This window comes from Augochlora pura, chromosome 4 (assembly GCF_028453695.1).
Source record: "Augochlora pura isolate Apur16 chromosome 4, APUR_v2.2.1, whole genome shotgun sequence".
Taxonomy (NCBI): domain Eukaryota; kingdom Metazoa; phylum Arthropoda; class Insecta; order Hymenoptera; family Halictidae; genus Augochlora; species Augochlora pura.
Genome location: NC_135775.1, coordinates 16483717 through 16496147, shown reverse-complemented (window position 1 = coordinate 16496147; position 12431 = coordinate 16483717). Strand labels below are relative to the sequence as shown.

Here is a 12431-nt window from a genome sequence, read left to right as displayed (position 1 = left end):
CTCGTGTAGCTCGGTAGCTCTTGCTAGGCGGTAGGAGAGAGAAAGTGAGAGAAAGAGATCGAGTGAGAAAGAGAGCGAGAGAAAGAGAGAGAGAGAGGAAGGAAAAGGAGGAAAGAGAGAGACATTTGACACTCGGAGGCGATCTTTTGATAATATTATCCAGGCGGAGTGCAGTTTGCGGCTGTATGTGTGGAGAAAGTCAGCTGCGTGTACATACTCGGGCTCTACCTGTCCATTTTGTTTGCCAGAGTTGGAGGGTATATTTCAAAATTATAGTTCAATAGTACTAGTTAGCTAATTCAGTTAAAAGTTTGCACATACGAGTTTACAAAAGTTCTTTATAGTTTAAATTATAATCAGCTCTAGTTTTAGAATAAATATAAATTTATTCTTTTTGGAAAGAAAAGAATTGAAGATTTTTGCCAGTTTATTAAATCAAATTTTCTCAAATTCGAAAGATTAGCACATTATAGAAAAAATAAAGCAAACGATATTTTTAATATTTTTTGAAAGGCAAGGAATGAATTCCCTCCGTCTGGTAAACCTGTCCGTTGCTTCCACGTTTTCCGTTCTTGTCCGTTAGATGACACGCCAATTAGTTTTTATTTGTGTAACAAAAGTTTTGATATTTTATAAACTTAATAATTAATATTCATTTTGATTATATTTATGATGCTTACAAAATTTATAAATTTTAACATTTACAAAATACTTTTTATTTTTATCTAATTGGCGTGATTTGTTCTATGTATCCATGTATATCTCACGGCAGAACACCCTACTTTGACATATATACAATGAAGCAAGAGCTTGATGCTATAATATACTTAAGCTTTTCGGTCAAGGTCTGTGTTTGATCACTGTGTTGTAATTAAAAAAAACTTAATATCATTGGCTTCACTAATTGTATTATAATTCATTATATATATTTTACAATATAAATTACACATTTAAAGAAGTAAAGTGCTCATAATTGATGGTTTCATAAAAACATTCAACATATCAAAATACCATATTTCAAAATACATATCCACAGATTATTAGTGTTAAATATGAGTAGAAAATTTGTTGGAATTGTCGTTAATCTTTATTAGCAACTGTTAGTAATTTGTAGTCGTACTATAAAATTTAATTAGTATCATTGTCTCTGTTATCATTATCAATGATGTAATTCACAATCTGTGAGAAAATGTATTTCAAGCAGATAAGATAGGATATATATTTATTTCAAATTGATTATTAATAATGCTACAATATTGACAAATAGTAATTGAAATATTCCAGAACTAACAAATTCAAGTATCAAGCGAAAAATATTCAACACGAAAGGGTGTTATTGTCGAAGAGCAGTTATTGAAATGTTGGAGGATACTGCGCGAACTCTCACGCCTCATATACCCAATAACAACACGCTTACCATTTGTCTCCGATGTGTGTACGTTGGTGATGCGCGACATCGTAGTGCGCACGATAGGTAGCAATGGGATCAACCAATACGATTTCCCAACCTTAAAAATTTATGATATTGTAAAACTATGAAAAATTCATATAATTTTTTGATTACAATATTTTCATTTAAATTATTCTTCATATCGAAATTGTAATCTTTAGACTATCACAGTTGAATTTAAGTAATGTAAATAAAATATTTTAAATATCATAAATATTAAAGGGGAAAAGATTTAAATAAAGAAAAGTACATGATTGCCATAGAAATTAAATTTGAACAATGACAATTTAAAGAATATAATTGAAGTTTCAAAGCGATCCCATTGCTAAACTAGTTAGAGCGTACAACAATCGTGCAGCTAGGGTTTCTCAGCTGGTTGTTGCTGTCCGGTGGTGGCTGGCAAATCGGAGACCCCACCCATAAATCCACTCAACAAAACAAAAAGAAAAAAGAACAAGTTCCTTCTCCGTGCTGCCTCTACCGGGTTAGAGCAAGTTGTGTGTGTGTTGCAGCTGACCTACGCAAACTGCACTCGCTGGACCCACGCCCCTGTCCTGTCTGCAACCGCATGTACAGTAACTTGTCGAACCTGCGTCAGCACATGCGCCTCATCCACAACCCCCAGAGTGTCACATGCCCCCTTTGTAAGAAGCAATTCAAGACCGAGCTCTACCTGAAACGCCACCTGGTCAGCTTCCACGACCTAGGCATCACAGAGAGACACCGTCAAGAAGAACTCTACCAACAACAGCAGCCAAAGGCGCAACAGCAAACTGGATCGCAAACACATCTGCAAATTCAGGCGCAGCAAACAGACAATATCAAACCCCTTGTGCCCAGAGTTTCTACAGAAGAGGGTACAACCGCAGTGACTCTGGAAAATAAATCAAGAGCATTTCAAGATGGTGCTTATGAGGTCAATCAGACCAGTGTTGAATCAAAGCACTTTCAGAGCAACATGATGCAATTCGATGCAGCATACCACTAATGCGCCTTAGTTTTTTTGGCCCATTTGTGATAGTTTTTTGGTTGAGTAGAATTAATGCCAGTTATTTCTGGCAATCATAAACTCTTAAGGGAGTCGAGCGTGATCTTTCCAAGAAAGACCAAGGTGCGGCAGAGAGATTAAGAGATTGTGCTGTAGTGGAAAATGGAATTTAACCAAATTTGTTATGTATGAACAGTAACATATCATTAATGTTGCATAAACATATTTTTTTAATCTGTTTTTTAAGAGCACATTAATCGAAAAAATACTTTTCCATTTTTATTTTAATAAAAACTTTTTATTAATAATTTTAATAATAATAGTTATGTATGTAAAGTGATGTTTATGATTGAAATATTATACATTTCAATTTCATCTTCTTTTTATATCTCTTTAGATTTAAAAAAATATTATTTGAATATTTTACAATTTCTATAAGTAGAAAATATTTCATTCGAGGAGAAAATATGTTTTACAGACTTAAGATGTAATTACTGAAAAGATTATTTTCAAATTCCATATAGCACATTGCTCAAAACATTAGTCTCTCGCAGCATCTTACAGTAATTGATAAAATAGATGTCCTTGATAAGGAGAGTGACAAGATGTCAAGGACAACTCGCAAAAGGTGCCGTGCCTATTCGTCGTCGTAAGGAAAAGCGAGCGTATTCCTTAAAAAATACCACGAAAGAAACTACAAACAATTACCGCAAGTGGAGCAGCCATCCCACCTCGTACTGATTATTCCGCGAGCCAGGATAACTTGTTGTTTTATTTGATGCTATACAGTGTTATATAAACTACAGATATTTACAACGATATTATATTCTTACAGAGGATTATATTTACTTTATTGATTACGTCACACGACTGGGTGCAACGCACAGAAACTCCCAGGATGACGTACGAACATATTATAATATATTTTTCACCACGTAGCAGTTTAACGGTGCGATAGACAGCCAACCGATTTTACAGCTCAAGCAGATTTACAGAGGATTTATTATTGACAGTTATCGATGGGAAACCATCGTGATGCAGCAGATTGAATTTAATATATTATAAGAGGCTTGTGTCTGAGATGGCTTTTCTTACATACATAGAATTCTTAAGTAGAATTCTGTTACATGCTCTAATGTGATATTACAGAGCTATACGACTCACTTATGTTTCTTTTATACTTATGATCTTTAATTTTTTTTTAGTAATTTTCTATTTTAATGCCATTGTAAAGTATTTGTAGCAAGCATTTTCTTTTTATTGCAGAAGTATTTTTAGCTTATTTTACTCAAGAGAATTGATTAGTCGTAAAGCATTATTATTACATCTCTATTACTGGATTCAGTGTTCACTTTTCATAATACAAAGATGCAGACGACAAATATTTTTCATTAAAATTAAAATCTTTTTCTTCAGCTAAGAATTTTAATATTATGGATATCCATTTCCAAGATTCTGATAAAATTTCTTTTTTTTTTTCTTGTCACAAATTTTTTGTATACTTCGAATGCTCTTTTCATTAACTTTTGTGAGATTTTAAGTTCAGCTAATGTCAACTACATTGAATTTTACCATTGTTATGATTTTGCTCTGTGGAGTTTTGTGTTTCAAGTATTTATCCTTTTGAGAGTATTTCTTTGTGCAGAGAGTACTATAACATTTTAAGATACTGATTGATATTGCATACATTTTTATACGCAGATTCACCTTTGTTGAGCAGTATCTTAACAATTTTATAGTCTGCAATTGTAAATCTTAGAGTAGCGTCCAACGTTTGGCTTATGACTTGTTTGACATTGGTTCGCAAGGAAATTTTTCAATGAATTCACGTAACGCATTGATTTGATGATAAGAAGAAGATAGAACCGTCTCAGACACCGCCGAACTCCATAGCCATAGTACCACACAGTACAACTCAGGATCTTTTATATTATATTTTACAGATGACAATAGTTCCGTGAGCGCGATGTGTTCGATAAATTTTTCTCGACATGCCGAGTCTAGGACTTCCAATAATTTTATTCCAACGGAATTTCAATTTTATTTCACTCACAGTGTCTTTAGAGTCAATGAAATGATGTTTGAAATGATGTTTGTCTTCGAAAATTTCACGTATCTTCTCTAATGGTGTTTATTGAAATTATTAACCGAGTGATTATTAATTAGTGTTCGAGCGATTCCGTTGTTCTGTTGCGATTGCGACTCGATTATAGTTAGAATTATAATCAAATTATTGAGAATCGTCGTTTAGACTCCCGTGTCCGAGAAAGATCGAAATGTTTCGCGAATTAATCGCGCCGTTCACACAGGCTCCTTACCTCACGATTTACAATCAAATCACAGATGCAGCTATATATTATTATAATAAGTATATTTACATACCGTTTTACAACAGTGCCGGGGTCGCAACGACTGCGACCGATCAAATTTTTAACTGAAGCTACACAAGCAGTAACCACGAAAGAGATGGGAAAAACAAACTAATTCCAATTTTTTCGTCTCGTACGTGGACAGGTCTTTTTTTTATCGTTACGCACTTTTTCCGAGGATTCTTCTATTCTTCTTTTTTCCAACGCGTGGAACAGAGAGAGCTTCGTGCCCAGCGCATAGTTTTTACTCAATCTAAGATTAGAATATAAATGTTGCATATCATGTTATTAAGATTGTTGTACAGACAGCCTGTTGCAAACCTCGGTCTGTCGATTCTTTCTCGATCTTGATTTACAGTTTTACTTCAAGTCATCCTGATTTCTCCAAAATCAGACTTATCGATTTCGTACTGATTTCTTATACGAATGATTTGTACTCACGTGCATATTTATATCTGTCTCTTGGTAAACATATTTGAATATGTGAAAAAAATTGATTTACATTTCAAAACGATTTTTATAAAAATTCATGTAAATGTCGTTTTTTGTTATTAGGAAAAGAGCGAACTTTGAATTAATTCTTTGAATTATATAAGAGAATTTCGGTGTTTTAGACTTTCTTGCGTTTTATTGAATTTGACAAACATTGTCGTTTCGTTTCTAAAGGACATTTATTATTTTTAAACAATCTTGTTTATTCATAAAAATCTATCGTTTTGTTTTAGTAATTGCGTGTACACATGTTTCATTATTTGATAGAACTTCTGTAGAAGTTTTATGATTGATCTCAGTGATGCAGCTTGAATTACAGTTTAATTTGTGAATCACTTCAGTTTCTAACTTCAGACGTGATCGATGGATTGGATTTACGGACCGAGGCTCATATACATATACATATATCACACAATAAGCAGAATCAAACAGCGAACCGCAATGATAGAGAAATAGAATGGATAAAGCAATGAACCGCATAAACCGGGATTCGAAACAGAAGTAAATGAAACAAAGACAGTTACAGGGATACCATTTTTCTAACTTGCAATCTTTCGCTGGGCATTAAAAGTGATATACCGATCAGCCGATTAGTTGATTGATTGATTCATTCATTCATTGAAACATTCCAACAGAGTAATACAGTTTTTCCATTTCCCCAAAACCGAAACCGCTGAATAATCAACTGACTAACAGCAAGAGTAAAAACGTTAAAAGAAAAAAGAAATTCATTGTCTAGGAAATGTCACAGTCAGGAGAAAGCACCTTTTCGCAACATTTTCAAAGTCCTCTTCATTTATTACTTACATATGACTCTTTTCTTCTCATGGGTGGGAGATTTGAAAATTGGAAAGTTGTAACACTTCGTCGCGATTACGAGGTAAACGTGGGAAATATTCAGATAAAACGAAAATCAGAAAGTATCGAATTGTACTTTCACAGATTTGTAGTACTTAGGCTCCGACAAGATTAAGCTTGAAATATTCGATCGAAAAGTGCATAAACGGAGCACAGATAAATTTTCGATGGAAATTCAAATGATCGTGCATGGAATCATTCACGAACTTTCTAATTTTCGATTCAACTATCTTTTATTAAAACAGCCAAACAAACGAAAAGAATAAGTACATACATTCGACGAGTAGATACGGATATTAACATTCCTGTGTTTCATCGATCGATTCATTTTAACTGTTATTAATTTTTATTATTACTGTCATCATCATTTTTATTATTATTAATAATAATAATATTATTATTATTATTTATTCAGAATGTAGCACTATTGAAAGTAATGTTTAAGATATATTCGAACGAAACTTTTCGATGAAACTTTCAATTTTTCTTTAGTTTCGTCTAGTTTTTCTCTTTTTTCTCAAGGGAAGTGCATTTGTTTATTTGTTGTATATATTGTAAATTACAGCGATTCGTGTATTCGAGAGCTAGTAATTAACTGTAGCACTAGAATTAGGGGTAAGCGGAGAAGGAGGTTGGTTTCTCGTTCGGAGTATTTTCGTTTTTTCATTTCCAAGAAATGAAATCTAGTCAGGGTGAAAGATGATTCGCAAAATGGTTTCGAAACGTTCCAGCAACTTCTACAGGGTGTCAAAAAAAAAAATAAATAAATGAAAGAAAGAAAGAAGAAGAAAATACAAAAGAAATTCTAAATTGTCCACGGATAAAATGTATCGTTATGTATGTTCGTATACGCGTTTATTATTGACAAAAGATCTGGCAAGAAACTTCTGGAAAAATTCTGTAGCATGCCCCGGTTCTACACGCCGGAGGATTCTCCTGTTGTAAATTACAAATTTTTTATGCGCGCATGGTCCGCTGAATTGCTATCTTGCCAGAATTTCTGAAGATCGTCTTATGTTACTGAGGCGTGCGTATGTAAAATGATAGGAAGATCAAAAAATAGGAAAAATAATTGTCAAACGATGATAAACGTTTCGGAAAGTGAAGTTATTTCGTTGTAACGAATGCCGGCGTTTCGGACGTCGTAGTTTCGTCGTCAGTGAAAATTGTGCACGATCGAGAAGAAACGCCGACGTTTTATGCTAGTGAGTAAAATAATGTAAGATACGAAAGAACTTATGCGACGATGGTACATAATTGTAATCGAGCGAATCCGTTTCTGAGTTTTTGACACCGTCTGCAGGATGAACGATAATTTTAATGATTTTTCGAATGAGTGATATTAAACGAAAGGACAAATTTTTATAAGACGAAAACGAGCTCCGTGAATAGGAAGAGTATATTTCTCAAATATACTTCACTGAAATTGCGACCGAAGAATTCGCAAATTGTACTGCAAATTAATCTAATATTTCTTAGTTCTCTCTCTCGCTCTTTTTCTCTCTCTCTCACACACACATTCTCTCTTTCTCTCTCTCTCTTTCTCTTCCTCATCATAGTATCTATATCCCTCGTTTTTGTGTCTAATATAAAAAGGGATTTTCTACTTGATAGCGTACTCAAACGACCAGTATTTCACTATATTTTTTAATAGTGATTTTTATAACTGTAAAGGAACAGTAATCGATAGTGCAATCTTTCGAACGTAAGCGTAGTTAGTTCATCAGTATTAAAATACGTAGAGGTATACGTAATTTTCGTGCAATCTTTTGTAATCTTGTTTGCTTTTTATTTTGTGCTGTTAAACGCATACACTTCATTTTCTAAAGGTACATCGTTGTACGTTGTTGTTTCAATTCAGTTATAAACTGATTATTGCTTATTTGGATTTTATACAGTTTTATTTAAAGACCGTACTGAGTTTGTGTTTGCCCTTTCACAGGTCTACCGTACATTTGAATTTTGTTTAAGCTTACGACAGCAATGAAACTGAAATAGCAGATCGATTGAAGTGTTAAAAAACTTTACATCTATCGATTAATTTGTTAATTGATCGATGAGAAATTGTATATTAATCACATGCTTAAAGGTATCAGCACGCTAATATCATGTTATTAATCAAATAGCGATTGTTCGTTGGAATATTTTCCATGAATTCGATTTTCTTTGCAGTTTTTCCAAAATGCAATTTATGTATCAACTTGAAAGGAGAGACGTACATAAAATCCATGGAGTGACTGATTTCAATGAAACCTTTTCCGGTGAATCTAGAACGAACTTGAAACATTTACAAAAGTCCTGAAGTACTTTTCTAGAATTTGGCGATTCAAGTTTATCAATAATTATTTTTTAGAAAACATTTAAAGATGCCGCAATGAGTAATTGAAGTACTCATTTATTATCAGTTGGTACTGATAGACGCCTAATGAAAAGCAATAATTAACGATATCTATATATAGTTACATAAAAATCGTTAAAATGATTATTTAAAGCGTTTCATTGTTAAAATGTATACACATATAACAATGGCTTAAAACGACAGAAACTGCTTCTAGTTTTGATGACTGCCAAAAATTATGTACAAATTGAAGAAATTGTCAAACGATTTATCGCGTATCTAGCAGTGCGGACAGACGAATTTTAGACTTTTCTATTTACGCCGTTAATGTATGAATTCTTCAATATCGTTGAATTTACAAACCGATACGCACAAGTGCTCTCGAGCGAGTGCTTAATTTCGAACTAGATCGTTCACGAAAATGTTTCATTGTATCGAGTGATCTCACCAAATGTGACCTCTCCACGTTAGTTAACGTATCGACAATATAAGTGCCATTGAGACAGATTTCTGAGTAAAAATGTTTTCGATGTCCGCTTATGTTTGTATTGCCGTGTTTCTAAGAACACGAATTGCTTCAATTGCTAGTAATCAGCGTTAAATTGATAAAGGATGAATAATAGCATAATAATTTCGTTATACTTAATTCGTTGAATCAAGATAATTAGGAACCGTTCTAGCAGATAATTTTTCATCTTTTCGCGTATGAGAAAGCTGTTTCAAATTACACACGGTAATAATAAACAGGCAATAAATGATTACCGTTGGCAACATTAATTACGTTCTGTTCTGTACGTTAAAAGATTCAATTGAATTACGGAAGCACTTTTCACGAGGTTTTGCATGTACATGTGTTTTGTCGTCACTTTAAATTGATCATGAACGTTCCATCGTTATTTATTTGAACGGACCTTTGGCTAGGTATTGTTTCCTACAACAATGCATACGAACCATTTTACAATGAAGTTAAGCACTACTAGTAAGATGTCTATCTATTAATATTTATCTAAAGGTAACGTAAAATTATCGAGCTGTAAATTCTAGCTTTCTGCGTTGTATAAGAGCCCGGTTGCGAATTTCAGTGAGAGAGAACATTCACCGAACGAGAATCCAAGGTGATAGATTCCAACAGGTTTTGCAAATCTATTTTAGGAAATCCTTCTTTTTGCAAAAAGCACGCGTTCGAAACTGCAGTTTGATTGAACTGAGAGTCTCATTAAAGACCGATTGCCGCGAGAGAGAGAGACGTTCTCTGTTCGCTGGTAGCAATGCCGACGGTCGAAACACCTTCTGTGAATTCGAAGAGCTTTAGATTTTTGCAAAAAATGGATTCCACGAAACTTCAGAATTTTTCACGGAAACAGAAACGGGAAGTCAGAATGTTCAGAACTTTCGGATGTTCGATGGCCAATCGAATTCATTCCGAAAGTCGTTTAGCCCCTGCTCGCTGCAGATGGGATCGCAGTGGTGGAAACATTCTGCTTTATACTTTTCTTCCAACTATTTGGGATGATTGTACTTACGCAATGTCCTTAAATATCCTTACAAACAAAACGAGTAGACCTACGGAATTTTTGTATTCGGCGAGCCCGGAAGTTCTGCAGATTTTCAACGACAAAGCGCGATTCGGACGTTTAACGATTTTATTAATTACTTGTATGCGTATACGATGTTTGACAAATACTTGCATAATGTTGAGAACATTGTCATGTATGGACAGATCCAGAAGCCAATTAGTGTAAGTCCATTCATCTTAAAATTGAGGTAAATAAGGAATTTTTAACTTAGTTGTACAGAAATAATAATGCCATTAATAATGCAGAGCACAATTTTTATTTTAAGATAACAAACAAATGAACGTAATCAGAGGAGAAGCAAACGGAAAAGGTTAATGTTTTTACTTTCTTAGAGAAAACTATTTTCTCTAAACAATTTTGTGAACAAATTACCGCTATTTGTTGCGCTTGGACTGCCTAAATAATTTTCAAAGAAACGTGGGCTTACGCTTCTGAATCGTATACGTTTCTTGAGAAATCTTCGCCGGTCTATGGCATATTCATTGCACAATTCGGCAAACATTTGTACGAAAGAAATGGAAAAGGGCAGAGAACAGGCTCAGAATTAAAGGAGAACTGAATATCGCGAGTGAAGAATGAAAGTGCTAAAAATACGAGTTAAACTTTGATGGCCAAGGTAAACAGAACTTCCGCGTTCGTCAGTTAGGCTAGCTGAAGATCTCTGCAATAAACAAAGGCTGTTGTTCTTCGCAAACATGCCCGTGTACATTGAAAGATCAGAGTTCGTGAGAAATGAAACGAGGGAGCAAGGAAAGTTTTCGAGTTTCAAATATAGTCGCTGGGAACTTTCTCCGAACGTTTCTCAGGAAGATTGTACGAGAAGCGATGGAACTTTCCGCGGTAACGAAGAATCTTCGGGAGCGTTTCGGACAATTTCGCGAAACGATCGGGAACAACAGACCTTCGAATTTTTGCAGAGAGTCCGAAGAAAATTAGGATTGCAATTCACATTGCAAGCAAACATTTGTACGAATGAAAGAAAAAAAAGAACACACATTGGACACTAAATTATCAAGCGTCTGACACGTTTTTTGGGGGAGTATAATTGCAAATATCGTACCCGAAGACCTTGCATCAGATCGCGAACATTAGATCCAAACAATTTTTACGAAAAGTCATGGGAAACTAGAGTATAGAATTTTTACCGCCAGGTCGAGGACAAAATGACCGTCTAGTTTTGTTCGAGATGTGAAGTGTTTAAAATAATTGAACTATTGAATGCAAGTGTGTGAACAAAAAATGGAAAACGAGGTTTATTTGCAAAAGTCCACGAAGAGTTTTACGTGTGCACAATCCTTTCAGCATTTGATACGAACAATTCAGATATATACATTATATCGCGGAGGATGCTCTTGGTGTGAGAATAAGTTCGGGAAAATTATTCGCTACAGAAAATTTTTCATCCGCGATGCTTGCAACGTTATTTTGCCAAAGGGAAACGAAGTACGAATTGAATTCTTTTCTGACAGTTACGTAAAGGTATCTGAAACAAGTCCATATATTAGACGCTGAAATCTTTGATTAAAATTGTTTCTAAAATTTCTACCAGGAGTGATTAAAATATTACGAATGAAAAACAAAAGACAAAAAGACAAAAGACAAAGGAAAAGCCGAGCGGAAACGAGATCGGCATGGAAGATTTACGACATAATGTATTTTCGCATTGAGAAACAAAAGTTTGCATGTACATAGAGGGGAAACACTTCGAGTGGATTTTCTTCGAATTTTCTCGCTTCTGACGTAGAAATTTTTCTCGCTTTAATCTAAGTGACTTTATTTAGTAGGACCTATTATTATATACTGTCCCGAGTGACATAGCGTATATATACAAAATAATAATAATTCATAATTATTCACACGAACGACTGAATAATCGCTTTCTGTCCTTTTTTTGCTGTGTGAAAGAAACATTAAATGTCGACGATAACAGATGGTAATAAGATTTTGTACTTACGATTAGACAAATTTCTGAACAGATAATTGCGGGTCTCCGATGTATGCGAGTGTTTCATTTGCAAATTGTCGTTTGAATCAAGTGTAAAAAAAAAAAATAAACGTGGCGAAGGGAAAAAATAATGTATTTTTCTAAGTGGACAAGTTAAAAGTATTTTTTGACAAACTTTAAACGTAGGATCTTTCCAAAATGATAACATTGGAATAGCTTCAGTTCGGTTTAAATGAAAAAAAAATGTGATAAGTAGCAACTAAACGTCGTTTGCGTTACAAGTATTATAATTATTAATATCGTTTCTATCGCGGTCGTAAAATTCGTCTTTGTCCACTTATCTGTGAGCAATTATCTGTGCAGATTGACCTTCGCAATAATAACAGGGATGATAATATTGTAAACCTTTTGCAG

At 34.2% G+C, this 12431-nt stretch overlaps 1 protein-coding gene across 4 annotated transcripts in view; it reads left to right on the top strand.

The window, feature by feature from the left end:
* Positions 1-12431, top strand: part of LOC144469327 (uncharacterized) — a 75899-nt gene that overhangs the window by 4866 nt on the left and 58602 nt on the right. The window contains exon 6 of one of the 4 annotated variants that reach the window (XM_078179467.1): positions 1963-2684. The exons of the other annotated variants lie outside the window; for them this stretch is intronic. Coding sequence (XP_078035593.1) covers positions 1963-2438 — 476 coding nt within the window. The 3' untranslated portion in view covers positions 2439-2684. Of the gene's footprint in view, positions 1-1962; positions 2685-12431 lie in introns of those variants that run through there. 4 annotated transcript variants of the gene reach the window in all.